This window comes from Melopsittacus undulatus, chromosome 9 (genome assembly GCF_012275295.1).
Source record: "Melopsittacus undulatus isolate bMelUnd1 chromosome 9, bMelUnd1.mat.Z, whole genome shotgun sequence".
NCBI classification, from domain to species: domain Eukaryota; kingdom Metazoa; phylum Chordata; class Aves; order Psittaciformes; family Psittaculidae; genus Melopsittacus; species Melopsittacus undulatus.
This window is the reverse complement of record NC_047535.1, coordinates 36,018,847-36,042,053: the sequence shown is the minus strand read 5'-3', so window position 1 is coordinate 36,042,053 and position 23,207 is coordinate 36,018,847. Positions and strand designations below refer to the sequence as shown.

Here is a 23,207-nt window from a genome sequence, read left to right as displayed (position 1 = left end):
AAGCCTGGCCAAAAATGAAGCCCAACGAACCACAGGGACAGCAAGACCTGCTGTGAATCCCAACCTGCTGCAGGGGAGACGAAGCTGGCATGAAACAGATGGGTATTATTCCCATGCAGAGGGCAAAAGGGCCTCACCATCACTTCCTCCCAGAGCATCTGGCATGCGACTCAAGGGGACTTCAGTGAGAGCTGTGATTATATCAAACCTAATCAAGGCAAGCCAGCGTGCGCTCCTGTCTGAAGTAAAGCAATGAGGCCAGCAGTATGACACAGAACCTACACTTGGGAGTTTCTCCACTTTGAGCAGGGCCAGGGGCAGTCCAGCATGAGGTGCAAATCTGCAAAGAGGCTTCCTACCTTCCTGTACAGGGCTGGGCTGGAGAGCACCTTGGCAAGAGCTGAGCATTGCTGTGAGGAAGCTTTCTTATTTAGAGGGTTTGTTTCTCCCTTGAGGCTCCCTCTGCCCAAACCTCACATCCCCTTGCTTCCACATTTTGGGATGGTACAAGTGCCTCTACCACCCTTGACTCCCAAGCCCTTTGCACCCAGTGCCAACCAGGCAGGCAGAGGAGCTCATTGCCTGGGCTCTGCTGCCTCCTCATGGCATGCTCCCTGCCCCCCTGGTGCCCCCCTGCCTGACCCTCTGGCTCTGTGCAAGGCCATGTCCCTTGGCCCAGCTGGCTGGTTTGTGCTCAGGAAGCCCTGCAGAGCTCTGCTCTCTAGGACCTGCACCTGTCCTAGTGCAAAGCTGTGCAGCAGCAGGGCTTGCTCTCAGCTCTCTGCTTGCCTGGACAGGGCTGACAGGCATGGGGGGGTCAAAGGGGCTATGGAGCAACTCCTGCCTATGGCTCCCCTCCTGTAGGAGCCTCCATTCCAGTCTACTTCATTCTTTCCTCTTCCTTCTCTGTCCTTAGCTCTCCCTCGCACTGTATCTCTAACCTTTACAGTGCTTTTATGTTGAGTTTGGTTGGTTGGTGTGTGTGGTTGGTTGGTGATTTGTTTGGGTTTTTTTCTGGGGGGGTTAGATGGATTTTTTGGTGTTTAGGGTTTTTTAAAAAAAAAATCCTTGTCCCTTCCCCACCATCCTTCCCAAAAGGGTTTTGTGCCACCTTTCTGTCTGCAGGGCATGATGTGTTCTTCATGATGATATCAAGTGGTGGTAAGTCACACATCCCCAGCTGACATAACCTCCCAGGTGTAACTGATCAAGACTTTCATGGGTACCGACGCTCGGTCAGAGACAAGCCCTTGGGTAGCTCTACATTGTGCAACCTGCCTGACTGCAGTGGTTCTGGGGATGGCACAAAGGAGGTTCTGCCAGACCTTCCTGGGCAGCCACTGGTGGGTTTGGTGGCCAGTGGGCATGGAAGGTGGCACCAGAGCAGCCCAGCCTCTCGCTTCCCTTGTACAGGGGCTGTCCCCAGAGGTGCTCGGTGGTGGGGTCCGAGCCCCCTCACCCTGCGGGTGGCAGCCCTGGAAGGTGAGGGCTGCGGCCCCACAGCCCCTGCTCTGTGGTGGCCCCGTGGTGATGCTCAATGGTGGCTCTGAGGCGGAGCACTCTGTGTTGCCCCGTGGTGATGCTCAGTGGTGGCTCTGAGACGGAGCACTCTGCGGTGCCGGCAGCGAGAGCCCTGGAGCCACCTCACGGCGGCCACACCCGACCCGTGCCTCCGGGCACCTCCCTTGGTGCCGAGCCGCCCCCTCCGGCCGTTGGATCCGCCCCCTCGTCCGTTAGCAACGAGCGGCGCCGGGAGCCGGGCAGCAGCCGGACGGGGCTGACCCCCGGCCCGGAGCGGCTCTGGGCTCTGACGGGTGGGACGGGGGCCGCGCCGTGATGGAGGGTGGGAGGTGCGGAAGGATGCGGGGTGGGCGGCCGGGGGGGACGCGCTGCTGTGGGTGATGAAGGTGAGCTCCCGTGTGCTGTGCAAGGCAGTGGAAATGGGCAGGGTTTGGGTTCCTCAGACCCTGAGGAGTGGGATGCGGGTCCTTGCGCTGTCCTATCTCCAGTTAGTGTGTGGCTGCCCTTGGGTTGCACGTCTATAGAGACAGAGGCTGTTGTGCTTCATTAATGAAACAAACGTTGGAGTCACGGTCTAAATGCTTTGTCTGGTGTCTCATAACACCCGCCACGGCTATAACCTCCAAATGTGTGGTGTATCCTTGTCATTAGGTGCTCTGTGTAATGAACAGCGCTGCTCACCATCAGTCTTGCTCTTCCCCCCTGTGTCCTCAGGTCTAGGGGAGGTTTTGTGGTACTTTCCCATGGAGAAACGAATGCATTTAAAAACGCGGAGGAAAATCAGTTTTGGAATTACACAGATCCTTGGAGGGAATGGGGTAAAGCTGTAAAACACGAAATTACTTTCAACTCCCTTTTTAAAATAGAAGAGATTTGAAGTACAGGATAATGTTTAAAGTGCTTTGTGGAGAGCACATCACCTTGTTGGAGCTTACATGGCTTAAATGATAGGAAGAAAGACTTTCTGCATGTTGGTGCCCGGATAGTGCAGTAGTTGGGTTTCTGGCTATCCGCAGGTGAATAATTTCAGAGAAATGACTACTGGATTTCAATCTGCAATTCTGTTTAGGGGTTAGATTATTTTTAAAGTACTTTTTTGTTGCAATTTTACCTTTTTTGAACCTTGTTTGAAAGGAAAGCACCCATTTTGTTAGCTTTGCATCAAAGAATTGAAGTACAGGCAACATCAAAAAGCTCATAGCAGACATTGAGCAAGACACGTGGGAGTTTGACTTCTTGGATATGTAAAGCCTGAATTTACCAAGAAATTGTAATTATAGCTTTGCCACAATGACACACAGACGCTGTACCTAATGTGTCAGCAGTGCCGTTACAATGTGCTTTCATTTTGAGTAGTTCAATTTAGTGTAGTACAACATACCTGGCATGTCTGGGAAACATGCTTCTCAGGTGTGAGAGAGCATGTCTGAACTGCTGGAAAGAGAGGGGTTTCAGCAGTCAGGAAGAGATCTTCAAACATTATCATAGCTAAAACTGAGATGGCTGTGCCAGGCAGATGTTGAAGAGGGGGAAGATGCTCCCAGATGCACAGGGGCAGCATAGAGCAAAGGGTTCTTGAGGTGGGCAGAGGATCTGCTTTCAGGGAGACATCCTGTCTACTTGCAATGAGCTGAACTCCTTTTTCCCCACCTTTAAACCTCAGCTTGTCAAAGGGGAGCTCCTGCCCTGAGGAAAGTACTCTGAATAGGAAGGGATTGAAGACTGCAAACAAGGTTTAAACTTAAACAGGGGAAGTTCAGGTTAGGTATGAGGAAGAAGTTCTTCACTTTGAAGGTGGTGAGGCACTGGAAGAAGCTGCCCAAAGGAGTGAATGCTCCATCCCTGGCGGTGGTCAGGCCCAGGTTGGACAGAGCCTTGGGTGATATGGTTTAGTGTGAGGTGTCCCTGCCCATGGCAGGGGGGTTGGAACTGGATGATCTTAAGGTCCTTTCCAACCCTAACTATTCTACGATTCTATGGCATACAGCCGGCTTCCTGCCTGGAGTGTGATGCTAACAGGGCACTGGGCAGTTTCTCTGCTTTTCTTCAGGCAGTGAATAAATCCTCAAGCATGAGCTACTCCACACTGTTGGCAGCTGTTCTAGTAGAGCTGGCTGAAAGCTGCTGTTGTGTGTTCACTGCAGGATGGGAGGTGTTCCCTTCCCCAGGTAGCAACAGCCTTGGCAATCTACACCAGGCTTTGCTGCCCATGGTGAGGGTCTGGGGTCATCCGCAATGGAGGATGGGGAGGACAGCCCTGGAGTCTACACACTGCTCATCATTTGGGGCGAGTGGGAAGGCAGAAGGTAGTGTTGGTGGAGTCTGAGCCTGCGGAAGAGTGAATTGCCATGCAGTAAACTCCTAGGCTCAGTAGCTAGGCTGAGTAAAAGAGAGAGGGTCTCTCTTCTCATCATTTAAACCAACCTGGAGGCTGTTCCTGAGGGCTGGATGAGAGCACCTACCCACCCACCTGGCACTGGAGTGAGCTTCTCACCATGCTCTGGGATATCTCCTTGCTGGAAGCCTGGCCACAGCCTGGCAGCTGGGGTGGCAGGAGACCAGGATTCCCTTTGTATTTAGCAGTCCTTGAATCTCTAGATCAGCTTTAGCATGCTCAGACCAACTGCTTTACTTGTCTGTCTGGGGAATTGATGGGAAAACTTTGGAGGCCTGTTTTCTTTATTTTAGGTGGTGTGTGTCAGGCTTTTTGTGGTTACAAACACCAGAGCTTCCCTCTGTGCAGCTGGGAGATGGTGACAGATGGAAGGTTTTGAGCTGGACACTGAGTAGGGGTTTGTTTTATTTTGAGATAAGTTCTCAGGAAGGACTTTATGGAGGTGTGAGTGAGCACACAGGGAGCAGAGCATTGAAGAATTAGGCCTGCTGTGGGCAGGCTGGGTACACACTTCCCCCATGACAGACACTCGTCCGTCAGCAGCAGCAGAAGCTGTGTTATTTTGGTTCTAGGCAGAGACTGCCAGTGCTGCTGAATTGGGAGTGGGCTCCATCACTCACCCTACTAAAGGTTCAGATGAACTTTGAGTCCTGGAGGTAGCTTTTTGACTTGGATGGGGTTCGGATTCTGGTCCAGGAGATAAAAGTACAGGTGGGCCCCATTGCCACCTCAGCCCTGCTCCCAGGAAGAGGATGTTCAGGTGACATATCAGAACCACCGCAGGGTTGTTCTGCCTTGCTGCTGTTCTCTGTGCTGATGCAGCAGGCACAAAAGAGTCCAGCAGTGATTCATCAGGAATCCTTGGATCTTGGCTGATACCAATCAATCCTGCTGGGCTGCTAAAATAGATATGGCCAGAGCATAAAATAGCTAATAAAAACAAAATCCTCCATGGAAAATTCATTCTTCAGGGTATAAGGTTCCAGTTGCCATGCCAAAGAGAAGCTGAGAGGAGAATGAGTTGAGATTTTCTAGCTTGAAGCAGGGGAAGGGGGTATTATTGATCTTGTCTCCCAGGTCTCTCCAGTCTGTTCGTTTACTCCGTTTCACTTAAAGGATTCGCATCATGGTAACTGTGATTTATTATCTGATTTCTTTTTTGATTCAACCTCTCAAAATTGTGTGCTGGCTTGAACCTGCAGCAATAAACCAGCACAGTTATTCCCTCTTATCTTCAGCATCCATGTAATGCTTTCTCTGCTGGGTGTATCTGATTCATTCTCACAGACAGGCAACAAGGTGAAATTGAGAAAGAATTGCCCTCTCTGACCAAGAGTATAGAACAGGCAGAGTTTTGACTCCATTCAGGAGCAGAGCAGAGAGGACATGGCAGGAAGGGACACTGTGGTAGTGTCTCCACATCAGGATGAGACTCCAGACAGGTACTGTGCCAGCAAGACCAGGCAAGGTCTTTCTAATGCTTTGCTGTGGCAAGCTGGAGGACCCCCACATGGCAGCCTGCTGCAGGTGTTGGCCTCCAGAAGTAAGTGAAGCATATGTGTGGGTCCCAGCAAGGGTGGAAGACACAAACTGTTAGCCAGGCAGGGCTAGGGGAGGAGCCTGGGTTGAGCCCTGAGCAGGAACTGATGAATAAATTGTGTCACACCTGGAGTAGCCTTGAGAGATTCCAAGGATAACTTTGACTCGTAATTTATAGGACTAAGCTAGGCAGGTATGTGTACATCATGATGGTGGAGGCTGGAGGGACTTGTGGTACTTGAGCCACAATGTACTAATTACTTAGAGTTGTCATCTCTCTGTTTAGACAAACCTAAAATCAGGGGTTGCACTATTGTCATGCCAGAAGTCCGAGGGCTGCTCTTCATTAGTTTCTCTCAGCACATGAAGGCTTTTCTAAAATCAAGCCATAGAGCTGTGGTATTTGTCTGGACTTGCTTTACCCATGGTGGAAGTGCTAAGATCACCAGCAAACATACTCCCTGCAGGAGGAGAGAGGAGACCTTCTTGCTATGTTTTAATATTTGTTAGGCGATGCTTAAACATCTCTCCTGAATTATTTAAATGAAAGAGTCAGACTTAAACCTGGGAGTAGCTGTGTTAGTATTTAGGCTGTAGCCTACTCCCACTGGAGTCAAGTGTGACAAGGTTTTTAAGGGATTCGGGTACAGCAGAAGCATTTCTCTTGTAGTCCCAGTTTACTCATACTCTTCTGGCAGCTTTTTGAATGCTGCCACAGATCCAGGAGGCCCCTGCTGCTTCAGGAAAGTAGCTTTTCATGTGTATACTGCTGGTTTATCCCTTCCAAAATCCATCTGGAACAGCAAAACACTCTCCCCAGGGTTAGTGAATCATTGAGTCAGTGACGCGAGACCAGCGGACCCCAGGTCATGAAAGCAAAGCTTGATATTGAAGCAGGGGATCAAACTTACCTTGTTACCCACTCATCTTAGCAAGTCAGTGATCCCCAGTGTGGTGGGAGGGTGTGGAGGAGTGCCAAAGTTACAGTATTTAACAGGCTTTTAATGTTTTCCACTCCAGCAAGCTCAGGGTTGCATCACAGCATTGTTCTCCAAAGAAGATGGATAAAGCAAAGAAGGATCTGATGAGTTCTCTGGGTCGGAGCCCCAGGCCTCCAGATACCAAAAGGGAGGCTTCATGCCTAGACTGCAGTGCAGGAACAAGTTTGTTGGTTTCTGATAGCTGCAAACAGGGGCCAAGAAAATACTTAGAGTTTAGACGAAAGATGTATTCTGCCTCCAACATCTCAAGGGTAAGTGCAAAGAGCAATTCTTTTCCTACCACTGTCCTTCTAAAGTGGAAGGACCTATAGCACATCTGGTATAGAGAAATACAACTTTCACCCCAGGTCCTAGCCCTTCATTTTGGTCAGAAGCCTTTATGCAAGACCTTGACTCTTACAAAGTGAAGCCATAAGGCTCTTCCTGATAGCAGTTGTGCTGCCTTCCTCAGTGGCGCATGCTATTGCTGTCATGATGTTACCCAGGTTTAGGATGCCAGCATGGCAGGGCAGGCATGTGGTTGTGACTGCAGGTGGTATTTGGAAGTAAAACCCTAATGACTGCCTGCCCTAGTCCACATCTTAAGCTGACATCAGGCTGTGCTCTGTTGACAAATCCCCTGCCTCTTGGTGCGTTGGGCTGAACTTTCAGCTGTTTGTGTCTCTTTGAGCCTTTTCTGACCATTACTCACAGTCTCAATTATCCCTAAAGCTCTGGTAAAGTCAATTTTACAGTCTCACTGTCTCTCTGGACCTCTTTAACCCACCCTCTGACTGTGCTTTGTTATCTTTGACACTTCCCTGACATGCTGCATTTCAGGATGTTTGTGCTGGCCCCCAAATACACCGTGCTTTGCTGAAAGAGGCAGACCTCGAGCAGCACACCCCTAAAGGTAAATATACTGAGAGGAAATGTGACGTGGCAGGAAATGGAGCCATAACTCTTAAGACTGGCCATAATGAGTATGCTGGGAACTAGGCTGATGGCTAAATTAGTACTTTGCTTTCCCTCTCCTCTCAGTGCCCAGGAATGGTACTTAGCTGCGTGAATGCCTCTGAAAAGTGAATTTAGAGGTGGAGCAAAGTGATCTGACTGAGTGGTAAAACCATGCTTGCTTTTTTCCTGCATATATGCACTTCCCCCAGGCTTCAGGGTGGACCATGTTGCTGCCTATGGGAGTTATAGTCTTACGGGCTGTATGCCAGGAGAGCACTCAATTTCTATGTGTTGTCATTGCATATGGAGCCATCAGTACCCCTTTCCTGTTAAACTGGGACCTGCATGTGAGAGTTATATTCAGTCTTTATGCCCATGGTACTCTCTCATTTATTCATTCTCCTTCCAATTGCACCCTGCAACAACTTAGTCTCTCTAAATGCAAGGAATCTTTGTGTATGCAGAGCTGCTGGTCCCACCTGCTTACAAGAGCTTGTATCATGGATGCTCAAAAATAGGCAAACAAAAGTTTGCCAGCACTCTCCTGGCCCCTTGAACACTCTTGGGTATATGGATCATAAGCTGGCAGCAGGTGGGGAGAAAGCATACATGTGAGAGGATTTTAGTCTTAGAGAAAGATGGTAACTATATTTACCACCTTCCTGTGCATGGAAGTGACATTTGTTTTCATGAGTGAGGACAAATGACTGCATCCTCAAGTGAATCTTGACAAGCTAGACTCATCCCTAACAAGTGGAGACAGATCTCTATTTATGATCTGCTGCTCCTTCAAGGGGGAAGAAGCTATCAAGCTGAAATGTAAATGCAAATGAAACACTAAGTATTGACATAAATAGTTGATAGTGCACAAAGAGCCATAATGGATGGGGCCACGGATTTTGCAGCAGTGAGGTGACAAAACTGGAACAGCTGTGCTCCCTGACAACAAATATTAATCAGGGTCATTCTGTGAAGACTCTAAGCAAGAGATATGTATGAAGCTAAGGACCTGCATTTTAGGAATTCCTTGACCTTATTTTAAATAGTACATATTGGGATGGACAATGCAAATGTTTGGATCATATTCGTTGCAAGCTAGGCACCCTTCCTAAAAGATGAGTAGAGAGGAGCCAGTTCAGAAGCCATTTCCATTACTCCCTAAGCAAAGTACAGCTACGAGGGTTGAGTCAGGGACCATTTAGAAGGGTAAAGGAAATAACCTCTTACAGGACCCTTTCTGTACCCGATCATCCTGAAATGTGTCTGGCTTTGGTATTTGTTGCTGATCTGCACAAATACTTTGAAATCAAGGGTTTGCAGCATGCAAGCAGAAGCACATGGGGCAGGGTGAAGGACTGGGTCCAAAGCTTGACATCCAGAAAACCTGCTTACAAGCTGGAACCTTAAGTTTATCCCCAGTAGAGTGTGAAAGTTCATCAAATGGAAAGCTCTCCACTAAAATCTATTTTTAGGTCAATGCTTAGCTCTGTCTAGGGAATAGTGCTTTTTAAAGCTTGCATGCAATTACTTAATTTAGGTTAAGCTTCAAATTCCCAGTTTGCTGCTGTTCTATTATTTGCAGCTTGTTTAGCAATATGAACAGTTTGGTTTATTTATGGGGTAAATGACATGGTTTGATTTCAGCCAACTCTTGGAAATGTATCCTTTCTGCTTAGTCCAATTTCCATTGAAAACATTTGGCCAGATCGTGAGATTGGTGGCTGTTTAACTCAGCTTTTTCTCACACCACTGCAGATGTGAGTGGGAGGTTTGCTTGAGCAGAAACTGAGGAGAGGTTAGTCCCAAGTAAGGTGTGAACAGGGACTTCAGCACCTAAAAATGACCTGAGCAGTTTGTTCTCTCCTGCAGCATTCCTTTATCACCATTTTAAATGAGTTCCTCCCAGCTAGGACTGACTCTTGGTCTCAGGGCCCCCCAGAGAACATGGGGAATCCCACCCCTTTCTGAGAGGGAGGGAAGCCATGCACTGTAGGCAGTAACTTGCCCACAGTCTTGTAGAGAGTCTGTAGCAAAGCTGGGAACAGAACAGAGCTCCTTAGAACCAGGTCAGTGCCCTACCTCCTAAGAAGGTGCATCACAGTATTTCTCAGTGGAGGATTTTTCTATGCCATCACTATGATAATGGAAACCCATAAGGACATGCTGTAGCAGAAACAATGGTCTTCCTTTCTGTTTCCCTTTTGATATCTACTTGATCTCTGTCATAAACTTAGGGAAATGACTTCTGCAGACAACCCAGAAGACAGCACAGTTCTCTCGTGTGTGTGAATGTAAAGCATAGTGATGGCTGGTGGTTTCAGATGTGTGTTTCTCTGTCTCTTAGTCACAACCTTCAGGATGCCTGAGGATCTTGGAAGTGTGCTGGATAAACAAGTGACGGGACCAACCACTGAGAACCTCACCAAGTCAGATTTCCCAGTACAATCATATACCCCCAAAGTGCAGGTTCCTTATCACGTGCTTCCAGGGCAGTGCCCTCGGAGCATTGAAATAGAGAGGTAGGTAACCAGAAAGTGGCTACAGACATCATCATGGAATGAACAAAGCAGATTAAGGTGTTAATTTCTGCTTTCAAGACTTGACATGTCAAAAACCTTTAGGAAAATACTATCCTGTAAGGCAGTGGTCTCCAAAGTGGGGGATGTGCATTGCAGGGGGTGCACAAGACAATTCATTGGGATGCAGGATGCAGATGTTTTTAAAAAGTGTTTATTTTGTCTTTTTCTCACAGTTTTTAGTTTGTTTTGGTGTATGCTCTAGAATATAAATATTGGCATAGTGTATATATGTGTATATAATTTATAAATTGGACTAGATGTTCATTATAGGTATTTATTCTATAAATGAAGGTAGAAATAGACATGTATGCACCTCCATGTGTTCAAAAACTTCTTTACTGATAGGGATACATGATCCAAAAGTGGAGTTGTAGCATGTGAGCCCTTCTGGGTGCATGAAGTGGTTGTTTCCCATTCCAATTCAAAACAGGAGGAGACGGCTCTATCGCAGCTTTGATATTGCACAGCTTTTATCCAGCAAGGGGATAGACTCCAATCAGCTCATGCCAAGGCACCATGATCCTGACAATATGCCAACTATTAAGGATAAGAAAGATCCTCTCTTTCCTATCTACCTCCCATTAAAAGTAAGAGAGCGCATTTGGCACCTGTGATCTATCTCATTGCTTATACCACAGGACGGTTCAGACAGTTGTAGGACACTTGGCCTCTATTGATGCAACAGGCAATAGAACAAGGAAATGCTTTAGAGCAGGCTTGTGCCCTGAAGAATCTCCACAAGATGCTGAGCGTCTTCTGCAGGGGGCCCACAGCTTCCATCAGAACTAATAACTCTTGAGGGTGCTCCTCACTGTCATTTGTGTGTCTGAAGAAAAGCTGTTGTTCCATGTTTCCTTCCAAATGCAGTAGTCAGCAGTATTATTGCATGAGATCTCTCCAGGTGGTGAGGGTCTTTCCTAGGGTCTGTGCTTCCTAGGAAAGGGCTAGAGGTACAGATATTGTTGTTTGGGAGAAGTCTGAGATGAGCACAGCTTTTGCACTGAGACTCTTTCCCATTTTTGTAGCCATTTAGGACCTGGGTGTTAATGTTCATCTCAGAATATTTTGTATGGGGTATTTTCTTCTCTCTGAAATAAGACTTAATTTCACTTGTGTCCTGGCTTTTTAGATATTTGATGATGAGGAGTATGACTGTCGAACTCCAGAGGAGTGGATCTCACTAGGACTGGAACCAGGATCTCATGATAGAAAGCCAGTGCCTGGAAAAGCACTTTTACCTACAGATGCTGTTCTTGGACATGGTAAATCTTGAATGACTTAGTGCTCAAGTGAGACAATGTTAACAGTTTCAGGCCTGTTCAGAGAAGGGAGCACTTAGATTCTGATGCATGTAGCTCTAAATAGCAGAAAGCAATAGTTCATCTTGACCAGGCTCAGGGAGTCAGAGCAAGAGATCAGACATCTCATCAACTCTCAGTCCTGCTCAGGACTGACTGCTTCCATATTTTTAGTACTAGCTTCTGCCTTGTGTCCTTCTGCTTCTGTGCCTGAAACCAGTACACTCAAAAATTCACTTTATTGATGTGTAGGTGTCATCATAAAGTTGGTTAACTTGCATGCAGTGTGTTCTGCCTGGATGCACTGCAAGTGCAGGCTCAGAAGTCAAGTTCAGACAGCAGTGAAAATCCAAGTAGTAAATCTGAGGCAAATTAAGTGATGTGGACATTGTTTTCCTGTCACTCAGAGCTTTCCCAGTGAGAAGGCATCACTAGGTACAGCTGTGCGAATGTCCAGTTATGGCTGCAGCTGATATCATCACAAATGCACTAGCTTTAAAGCATAGGAGCTGGCATGCATATTGACTACAGCTCCTCCAGAGGCAGGGCTGTCTGCAAAACCTAAGCATAAAACAGAAGCTGTGTGGAATCTCAGACAGCCAGCATGTGATGGCAGCTGTAGTCTGACCCCCTGGGCCCTGAGGAGGGTGAGACCACTGATGTCTGTATAGTGCCAGTGCTGTTGCGAATTCCTGTAGTTCAGACGAGTGGTTAATAGCATCCCTGCTCAACCTCAATGTAACCTGTATCTATATTGATATCAATATATATATCTGTCAGGTTAGCACCTCCCAGCTTTTAAGAGGATCTGAATAATTAAGAATTAGATGTCCTGGGAATGACCTGGAGAAATAATAGATTGGAGGAGAACATACAGGGTTTTACACCCACTCCCAACAAGAAGGATGAGAGCTTGCGGAGACACAGGGCTAGACCACCCATGGGGAAGGGGATCACCACAAAGCCTATGTGGGTCATAAGGTGTCCTGGATCAAGGGGTGAAGGAATTGGGAAGTGGAGAGGTCCCCAAGTATGGGCTGAAAGAAGATGTTAGGGGCACACAGAACTCAAATATGAGGCTATAGCAGGAAAGAGTGGGAGTGGCTGAAGCAGGAGGTGGGAAGGTGGTCCACAAGGAGCCCACAGAGGTAAGAGGAGGAAAACAAAGGGCTCTGGTGTGTGCAAACAGTTGGAAATGATAAGCTGTAGGATCTGAGTTTGTTACTTACTTGGTCGCAGCAGAAATCACGAGAGATTCACTGAGATTCAAACTAGTAAATGTAGCATCAGCACTCTGATCAGGAAAGTCGTTTTGCTGTAGCCTCCAGGAGAATGGACTAAGCCTGTTTTAATTCTTGATTCTCTCAGAGGACCCTAAAAACCCGAAATTAATCTACCAGTGGATTGATGTTGGTGTTCTGGATTATGACAAGAAGACAAAGCTCTACTTGGTCCATAAAACCAAGAATGGGATGGTGCGGGATGAGGAAGGGAGACCCATCCTCAATGGACAAGTAACTTCAAGAGGTGTGTTTTGAGTAGGGCCCTGTGGGACCTGGCATATGCTCTGGAGTACACCCTCTTAGGTAGGGATGGGAGGGACATCATGACCTCAGTTTATTTCCTTTCCTTGTTGCCACTCTTGACACATGTCTGCTCAACCTGTCCGGGAAGAAGCCTCCCGGGGGGAGAACTCCACACCTTAATTTGACAACCTATTTGAGGTCTTCCCTTTGGAGGTGTCTTTTTTCTCTGTCTCCCATCTTTTCTGGTTGCAAGAACAGTTAAATGATGGTCTTTCTAGGCCAGTACTATCTTGAAGGGGAATATGGACAGATTAAGATGAAGTACCCCCTCTTGAGAGGTTTGGAGATACTGCTAATTCTATGCTCCTTGCCTCTTGCTGTTTTCAACTCTGGTCCCTCAGTTTGATCTCCAGTAAGCCAGCCCAATTATATTGCCCCTCAAAAAGCTGCTGTCTGAAATCCAAGCCATTCTGAGTTGTTTTCCCTGTGGACTCCTGTAAGCTTTGCTTTCATTTCCCAGGAAGAGCCCCGTTGTTGCCATGTCAGTACTGGGTGCCACGTGTTCGCCTTTTATTTCTGGCTGAAGACCCGCGGGTGTTTGCACAGAGAGTAGTTTCTGCTGACAACTTGCGTAAGAAGACACAGGCGCTGCTTCTGTATAACTTGTATGTGGACTCCATGCCCACAGATGGTCTAAATAGCATCAGTGAGGAGAGTCTGCAGAGAATGGAATTTTGGGCTATGAACACTCCTGAACTAAGGAAAGCAGAGAAGAGGTAAGGTATCAAGTACATGGCTGGAATCTCAGCCTTCAGTCCATTGACACTGTAGGACTTTATAGGGCTACAAAACAAGTGGCAATGGAGGCAAATCTTGAGTGTCCAGCTCCTAGACCATGGATCTCATCTGCCTTCCAGCCTGTGCACTTGCACACTACCTCTTGCCCAGAGCGTCATCAGAAGTAGGGATGACAAGAGCCCCAGGAGCACACATACAGGGTGGGTGATCCATCAGTATTCCCAGGTGAAGAAGATGTATTTTTCATATGCAGATCTAGGAGCCGTGCTTAGACCTGCAATTAAGTATCATTCAACAGCAGGAAGGCTGGACAGAAATGGCATGGTTGACCTTGCTGTTGCCCTGTGCTTCCAGGGAACAGATCAGTCATTGCTGGATTGATCTGCAGACCACCAGCTGTCTCCAGAGAGTTGGCTGCTGGTGACTCTTCTGTCTATTAATAGCTGCTAAAACAAATCAAAAGATGATCAGCACAGGGTGAAGCAGATAGAATAGGATATTTCCACCTGGATATAATCGAGTGTCTCTTTAAGATGCAGTTCGTATCAGGAAGATGTTTTAAGAGTCTCTGTGGTGATGAATCATGAGCCATTGGTGGTGTCACTGGGAATCAGCCATGACTGATTGCCCTGCTCAGGGACAGGAAGGTGTGAAGGGCTGAATGGTCTGTCAGCCTAAGCTAGAGACTAGGGGAGTAATCAGCCTCTGAGCAGAAATACAGGCTTAGAGAAGAGTACTCTGCTTGAGATGGAGGATGATGATTCCCTTTATTTGCTTTTCCTACAAATAAAGCAGGTTTTCAGCACTTACACACATGTTCTGGCCAAGGAAAATGATGTCAAGAGGTGTTCAGCAAGAGGCAGTTGGGGGGACAGTTTGGATAGCCCAGCTTTTCCAGAACTCCCAGCTAACTTCCCCAGTTCTTGCTAACTTGTAATGTGCCATTGTAATGCTTCTCCACGGTTGAAACTTTGCTTTAGTTGAAAAAGCACTTGAGAAGGCTGCAGTCATAGTTCCCAGGTTCCCACTCACCTCGGTCATTACATGTCCAGTTGATAGCTTTGCTGGCTGCTTCATTGTCTGCAAAGCTCTCCTAATGTGTTCAGTAGTAGGTGAGCTTCAGGGTTAGCAGATCCAGGAGGGAGGGAGTGAAGGATGGGGTTTGCAGTAAAGCTCCAGACATACTTCTGCTCAGACACCTTGAGTTATCATTGTTTCCATGTCTTGTAATAGGATATTAGACTGTATGTGCTGCCTGAAGAAAGAAGTGAGATTAGACTATGAACGTACCATGAACAAGATTAGTTTTGACAGAATTGTCGCTTCCAAACCTGAGATGTTTTCTTATGTCACCTTGCCAGACAAAGAGGAGGAGAAAGTACCAGAGAAAGGTATGGAACACAGTGAAGCAGCTGGAATTCAGCATGGCTATGGGGCCTCTTTTCTTTGATAGGATTCACACTTTATTGTAGAAACTTTTAAGTTCATGTTAATGGTTAGGGCTCATAAGGAGTCATGTCAGGTGATTATCTGAGACTTGAGTACGTCTGCTCTTTCTTAGGGTATATTTGCATGTTTGTGTTATCTCAGTATAACACATTATCATCCATCAGCAAATCTGCAGTAACTCTGCAGGTGAACCCATAATGGCACCAAATGCAGGCAGTGTAATTAGCTTAACTGCCTTCTGCTCTGCACTTTGCTTGGGCTGGCTCAGCTGTGCCATACCTCATATGTGGAAGAGAGCTCAGGCTTTTCCAGAGTCTGAAACCGGAGGATAATGGCCACAGTAAAAAGTGAGGTTTTGTGCACTTCAGTCTCCCCAAGGCTGGATAGCCTTGAGGTGGTCCACGGGTAGCCTCTCACAGATGAGATGAGATGACTCAGCTGTGCCTTGAAGCCTCAGTGGAATGATTCTTCAAATCCTGTGATCTTTTACATGGCCAAAGCCATAGGAAGGTCAGGAACCAAGACAGTCCCTCAGCCCCTGATGGGAGTCTGCAGGAAGTGTCTGCTGCAGAGCATAGACTCCCTTTCACTGAGCTGCCTGCTGAAGCTGCTACATGATAAGGCCTGTGCATCAGAGGAGAGTCCTTTTCCCAAGCACTGTCCCAAAGGGAGCTGTACTCTTCTTTTTAAACAGAAGCTGGAATGGCTGTTGCAGGCAGTAATATTCTTTCTTGATGCCAGGGCTCGTCTGTATCCCAGGCTATTCTTTTAAGAAACAAAAGGAAGATTTCAACTTTGTCTCGCTCCTGAAGAAGCCAGAAGTCATCCTTCTCCTTACAGAGGTGCACGATGAGTGCAACAAGGTGGCCGTCATGTCTCTGTTTAACACAGCCTTGGCCACATATGTTTGCTTGGAGGAATTTGAACAGATCCAGACCCAGACCTTCACTGAGGTGAGCAGAGGAAGTGTGGGGGGTGAGCACATGGAGCAGCCAGCAGGGCCATCAGTGTGTATTAGGCAGCTGTAGCAGCTCCAGAGCAATTCCCTGGATGGAAATGTATGATCTTTCAAATGAGATACTGTGGATGGAGCAGCGAGGACTTTGCATATGTGTGTCAAATTCATTGGGATGTGGGGAGTGCTTTCCTCCTCCTGGTTTCCATGCAGCTGACAATCCTGGTGGGCACTCAAAATGTCCTTTTTGGGTTTATTTTTATTTCTCTGTCTGTCCAGCTTCAAGTCACAAAAGCTTTGATTTCCAGTGAAGCACTCATGGGGGTAATGCATTTCTATACCCCATGTTCTTCATGTATTTAATTACTCCGCTTGCAATGACAACAAACAGACTATAACAAAAGTCTGCAACTTTGTGCTAACTCTCAGCAGATCTTTTTGCTCTCTAGATGAGGACAGTCCATTGACCCCTGGTGGTGGCCACACGGAGGAGCTTGCACAGGGTTGCACACTACATCAGTGGCAGAGGGCATGAGCTGGTCCTTCCCAGTCCCATGCTGCTATAGCTGAGCAGTGCTGTCATCCACTTGGTGACTGAGGTTGTTCTATTACCCACAAACAGCAGCTGCCTGTGGAGCAAAAGTGGTATTTGTACCACTTGGTGGTATTTTTATATATTAAAACACTGCAGACTGCTGCTGCCCTTGGCTTCTCCCCCTCCTTCTCCTCACTTGTCAAGAGAAGACCATGCTCTGTCCTTTCCTTGCTCATCATACTGTCTACACAGCCTCTTTCAAGGGACCCTGACACAGGCAGCTCCAGGGATACTGCTGTATAGAAAAGAGAACAAAAAGGAAACACTGTGTATAAAAAGAAAGAATAGAGCACTCCTGCTTTTTAATATCAGGTGCTTTTTTTGTAGGTCTTTTGTCAGCGAAGGAGTTGTATGGTCAGGTTCAGATGCCACATTTGTGTGCATGGATTTGAAAGCTACTGTTAGCTGCCACAGCGCTGAAAGAATGGTTGACTTTCACAGCAGAGAAAGGTCCAGCAGCCCCAGCTAGCAGCTAACCTTGTGATACTGCTTTCCTATCATCCTTGGGGGATTACACAGCTTGCTTTTCTTCTCTGCCCTAGGTTCAGATGTTTCTCAAGGATACCTGGATTGATATTCTGACGACTGCAATAACGAACAACTTCAAAGAAGCAGGCACAGACTGGTACAAACTGGAACAGACCAACTGGGATGTCTACCTGCTGTCCAAACTGCGTAAGCTGATGAACTGCATCAGATTCATGCTTCAGGACTCTCTGAGGTATCTGGTCCAGAGCTCACTGATCAGCTTCACCCAGCTTGTGCTGGATGCTTGCCATGGTGTCCTGAATTGCTCACAGGACATGAAATGGGGAGATGACCTCATCAATAGTCCCTACAGGTAAGGAAGGGAGAGAAAAAAGGGGTGGAAAGAACAGAGCTGTTGTCTTTCTAACTATTGTTTGTACATGCAAGCTTTGTACTGTGTGGGAACCTTAGGCTGGGCTGTTCCCTCCAGTTCTCAACCTGACACATTTGGTTGAGTGTGGAAGAATGGCACTGAGCTGGCTGCTCTGTTAGTACAGATCACAAGTTGCTGTTGGTGATATAGGCAGCCCCTCAGAACCAAGGTTCTTCTATGTACTTTGACATAGAGTTTTGAAGATCAGCCACTTCCAGCTTTCTCAGAGGAGCAAATAGTTACTAATAGCTTTCTTTTTCTGGAGGCCAGGAGAAATACCAGGAGGTATTGCTGCTTATTTCAGGAGTAGGATCTAGCCTGAGATCTCTGAAGAATACCGGATTTGGGTTGTCACAGTGCCTAGAATTCTGTTCCACTGAGTATCCATTTAAGAGTTCTTATGAATGAAAAAAGGTATGAAAAAAGGAAAGTTTAGAAATTGAAAACAGGAAGAATAGATAAAAATGTGCCACTCACATGGGAGCTCTTACCTTGAAATGTGTGGAAGTCTTGACACTGACTTCAGCTGATCCTGAGCCACACTGGTGATGTACCAGATTGGGAGATACTGTGTATAACTTCTAGAAGGTGCATTTTAGGAGTATATTTGAGATGCTGGGTGCTTGGTTTGAAGAACATCTGCATTATTTTTTTCTATAAAGCAGCTCCAATTCTCAAGATAAGGCTATGACTTTTGGGGGCCTTAGTATGTCATGACTGACACTTCCTTTGCCTTTCAGAGGCAAAAGTTCTAAATGTCTTTGCTGGTAAATCAGAATGCAGTGTTTCATACCTTAATCTGCATTGGACAGTCTACCTCTTCTCTGCTTTCCTGTCCAGTAGGCATTTTAATAGCAGCACCAGAGCAATATAATTGTGTGCCATTGTCTCACAAAACATCCCTGTTCTTCCTCATCTCTTCCTACTGCAGGCCTCTGAAGAATCCACTTTTTCTAACAGATCTTGTGCTGGACACCAGCGGTGTTCACTTCAGCCCCTCTGCGGAGAGCTTTGAGAAGTCCCTCATTTCTCTGTTTGATGAGGGGATCCTGGCAACACACACTGTCCCACAGCTGGAGAAGGTGAACTGCATCCCCAGTGATATAGCTGTGCCAGCTTCAGTGCATTGCAGTTTGGCATAGACACCCCTGAGCTTGTACTGAAGGAGAGAGTTGTAGAAGTTGATAGTTGGAAATCCAGTTAAGTTAATTTGGGCCCAGCACTGCATTAATGCTGTTCCATTCTGACAGGATTTCTTGCAAGCTCCCCAACCCTGTAGCTATTTTAAGTGGTTGCAATGTCTGTTTTGGTGCTGTAGGTTCTGTGGAGACATGTCCTAAGTAGCCTGGTTACCCCAATGAATGGCAGCTGGTAAAAGCAGATTCATAAAGGAAATAGCACCTTTTCCAATGCTGTCAGTCTGGTGCAAATCTCTTCTGCATATGCATCCCGCCTGTTACCGTGAAAGACCCATCTCCCTAGAGCCTCCTTTTTTGGTGGGGGCAACTTAAAGCTAATAAAACGATTCCTGACACAGGGTAAAAAGACAGACTGCATGAGCTCCCATTGCAGGCATGGTTATCTCTCCTAGCCATGAAAGATCTCTTTTCTTCCTCTTCCAGTATGTGCTGGAGGACTTAGATGTAACAGGCACACCTTTGCTTGACTCAGTGGGCTTGCACGAACCAGAAGTGGAAAAATTACGTGAAACTCTGCGCTCTGCCATTCAAATGGCAATGATCCCTCTCCATGCCTATGCCAAGAGATATGAGATGTTCTTGGAGCTAAATAACAATGACATCCAGTACTTGCTAAGGTAAGTGGCTTCTGACAAATGCACCTCTAATCCAAATGGAAGGCTTTTCAGCAGCTGTTGTGTGAATGGGCATGAGAATGTGGGACTTGTTCTGAGACCATGAATGTGTGTGACATGCCTCAGATGTGAGACAAGGCATCCATCAGAGGCAGACTTCAGCCATGGGCAGTGGTCCATGCTTTTAGGGGATGTAGGTGATGGCAGTGAGAATTTCTTCCTGCCTCTGACAGCAGTCACATTCCCATCATGTTTGCAAGTGTAATTGGAGATATTAATGGCCCTAAAAATGACTCATCCTGTTTGGAAACACAGTCAGCATACTTGACTCTGACCTCCTTCAAATAGCTTCTGTTCAGGCTGACAACATTCTGTAGAAAGTAATGTTGTCTTTTGTTTCAGCCTCATTGTTTTCACTGCTAAAACTCTCTGCACCTATGCTGTCCATTAGCCTCTGTTACTTGAATGGTCTTCTTTTTAGGCCTCATGTTTTCTACAAACAGTGGAAATTAAGCCATTTTTTGTTATTTGAGCTTAATATACGAGTCCTACCTGATAAATTCCTGTCTCTTCACAGAATACACCGAAGTGCCTGCCTTCCACCAAGATGCCTCCTGGTCTTGCCCTGTTTATACCCATGCTTTCCTTTTGTCTCTCCCTCTCCTCTTGTCTTGCTACCTTTGTTATCTCTTCTGTTGCTTTTCTGCAGCTAGAATATTTTGTGCTCTTATTCCACTCCAAACCTATTGTGCTTTAAAACCTGTTGTAGATTTGAGTCTGTCCCTTCCCTTGCACCCCAATAGTGTTTCTCTGCTACATACCAGTTCCTTGTCTTCTTGTATACACATCTTCTGAAACTGGGGACTTGTCTGGGCTACTGTGTGGGTGTAGCTGCAGTTCAGGTAGGCACAGGTAGCTTGGATTCCTCTGGTTGGCATTGGTAACTGTAACAATGTGAACACTGAAGCAAAGCCTTCAGTGCAGGCTGGTCACCTGAATGGGTGGACTTTACATGGAAGGTCTTTACTGCTGTAGCTTTTCATGCTCTGTTAAAGGTAGAGCTCATGTACTTGACAGATACAAACACTTCTGTGTAGATGTATCTTTGGTTGCAAAGCCTAGAAGGCACTGATACCTTCTCAGTCTGTGTTTACAGAAAGTTATATACCTTCAAATAGATGCATGTTTTAATAACAGTGAGCATATTATTACTTTACTGTCTTGATCCTTCAGGCAGACATGTCTGGACATCCTCTGAACATCCTAGATGCTCAGATAATCTTATGGTTCTACATTACCTTTTTTGTTGGTGGTTTTATTTACAGAGACTACGAAGAGCAATGTCCATCTGCCCAGGAGATGAGGGATACAGTGAGAAGGTACTTGTCAGAAAAGGAGAGCCTGGACAACACTCTGCCTGTTTCTATTGTCATTGGTCCCTTCCATGTCAGCACAGAAGTTGTTAAGCAAAATCTGACTGCAAAATACAAAGCGCTTGCCACTTCCCTGTTGGATATACTGGCTAAAAACCTTCATCTGCAGGTGGAGAGTGTAAGTTACCTGGTTCAACAGATTATATGTCAGTGTCTTGTCTTGTCCTGCTTTTGGAGTTGCTGTTTGTGAAATGGCCAAAAGACAGCAACTGGGTCGCGTTAATGAAGACATTTTAAAGACTGCATCAAAGTGGTTTTTTAAGGAAAGAAACCCAAGCAAGGGGAAGATACAGAGACTCAACCAAATAAAAGATTAAATATACTTAATGAATTGTGAGCCTGAAAGCTGGATCTCTGAGACAAAACTCTTCAACACCTTGACATCTTATAAAAACCCGTTGGTGGATTGAAAATACCTGCCTAGTAGACAACTGCAAGGTCCTTCTGCTTGCTCTGAGGATAACTGGAATATAGATAATTGCATCTGCTAGAGGGTTGCCTGAATCTGTTATTGTCATAGTTTCAACTACATACCTGCTGTTCCTCTTTCTCTTTTTTATCCTCATTTTGTTTGAGGTCAAATGAGATGGATGGAGAAAGACGAAGACAGGATAGGAAGAAAAGAAAAAGACAGAACAGGGCTGTGTACTCATCACTTTAGACCAAGTTTGTAATGGGACCCGGGTAGATCATGGCAGGTTTTCCAGTTTGCCCATTTGCAGTGAATGACTTTTTGATGGTCTTTCTGTGCTGTGACCTCCTGCAGATCTGCAACACATATGAAGCCACCAGCTGCAGAATGCATGAGAAAATGAACAGTATTGAGGAGCTGATTGAGCTGCAGGAGTGGATGAAGAGCGTCCCCAAGCAGCTGGCTGCGCAGGAGGTAGGGCTTGCTCTCCTCCTGGGCAAGGAGCACCAAGGGAAGTGAGGAGGGAGTTTGTTAATGCCATGTGTGGTGTCTCAGAAGCAGAACTCCAGTTTTTACTTGGATGTCTTTGCATGCAATGCCGTAAGATTTCTGGCTTTGTATTTTCATAATTCGTAGGATTTGTATATTTAAATAACACATCATGAATTTAAATATCTATTCAAAGCAAAATAGCAGTTAAAAGTCTTGCCTAGAAGACTTATGTATGCTTTTTGCTACCTTCATGATCCATTCCACATTGTGTATTGAACAGTTGCCTTCTAAGAATTAATGTTGTTTTCAAGAAAATAGTTCTGCTACCAAATGCTCATTTTGCTGGTAACGTATTTCTTCTAATAGGACAGTCTAGTGCTGAGCTATTTGAAATTTATTTGAAGTGTAAGTCTTCTCCCAGCTGAACAAATGGGAAACAAAGGCTTCAAGCTGTAAGCTCACTTGCCCATACCAAGGAAAGAATCTGGTAGATAACCCAAAACACTCAACCGCTGTCCAGCACTTTATCCACTAGGTCATACTTCTTTCCATCCGTATAGAACAGAGGGTGATGATGGTGTGATCATTCGCCACTGTTCACACAACAGAGAAGTCGCCTGCATCACATTAACCTTGTGCGACTAAAGCTCTTCAAAGGCATCTCATGAAAATGGGGTACACACAAGAGGGTTGGGATCAGTATAGTCTACAGGTGTCTATGTTTTGTCTCTTTCTCTCACCCTGTGCAGGTACTGATTCGTAAAGTCATGAAGGATTACCAGATCATGGAGGAATTCTTTTACAACCTTACCGATGAACATTTCAGTGACAAGTGAGCACAAGGCATTTCTCCCATTGTCAAAGTGGGACACTTTGCAGCAATTACCATTCTTAGTGCTTTAGGGGCTATGTGTCTAGCAGGAGCTCCAGCAGAACTTTTAAGTGTCTCTCAGGCTATGTGAGCACTGAATTCTTGAAATGAAGTTTATAGAGAAGTGTGGGTTCATGCTGCCTTCTGGCCTGGGGCAAGGCAAACTGGTAGCTATTAACCTGTTAAATGTATTACAGATATTTTCTCTTGGGCTTTGGTTTGTTGGGGTTTTTGAGACATCTCTAAGGTCTCAAAATGCAGAGTTTAGTCCGTGTCTGAAAGTGAATGAATACTTCCAAGGTAGGAACACTCCCAGAGTTTTCTTAGGACTAGAAAGGAACATGAACCCTGTATTATTATTGCATTTCTTTCCCATGCAATCTCTTCTTAGTTTTAACTTTGGCTATGTTACACTGTGCCCCAGTAGCAGAGGCAGCTCACAAACACAGCAACACGGCTTCTGAAGTCAGCTCAGCCCTGGATGCAGCTCTGATATGGCATGGACTTGGTCCAGTGTGTCTGCAACTTGAGTGAGTTTCTGCAGAGCATGCCTGAAACTATGAACATGGCATACACAGTGCAAAAAAGACAGTAAAGCAGCTCAGCTCTAGGACATTGTAACATGGATGTAGCTGTATGGCCACTGACCAGGCCTGGCACGTGTAGAATTAGTATAAGACTGCTGCATTCCCA

General features: G+C 46.2%; 1 protein-coding gene across 1 annotated transcript in view; it reads left to right on the top strand.

Moving 5' to 3' along the window:
- Positions 1-6,515: 6,515 nt before the first annotated feature.
- Positions 6,516-23,207, top strand: part of DNAH1 (dynein axonemal heavy chain 1) — a 55,271-nt gene continuing 38,579 nt past the window's right edge. Inside the window, 15 exon segments of the mRNA XM_034066544.1 lie at positions 6,516-6,707; positions 7,276-7,348; positions 9,737-9,911; positions 10,402-10,558; positions 11,101-11,233; positions 12,638-12,796; positions 13,316-13,571; positions 14,827-14,984; positions 15,784-15,995; positions 17,135-17,433; positions 18,425-18,575; positions 19,116-19,309; positions 20,632-20,857; positions 21,506-21,625; positions 22,393-22,475. Of these exon segments, the coding sequence (XP_033922435.1) occupies positions 6,516-6,707; positions 7,276-7,348; positions 9,737-9,911; positions 10,402-10,558; positions 11,101-11,233; positions 12,638-12,796; positions 13,316-13,571; positions 14,827-14,984; positions 15,784-15,995; positions 17,135-17,433; positions 18,425-18,575; positions 19,116-19,309; positions 20,632-20,857; positions 21,506-21,625; positions 22,393-22,475 (2,588 nt within the window).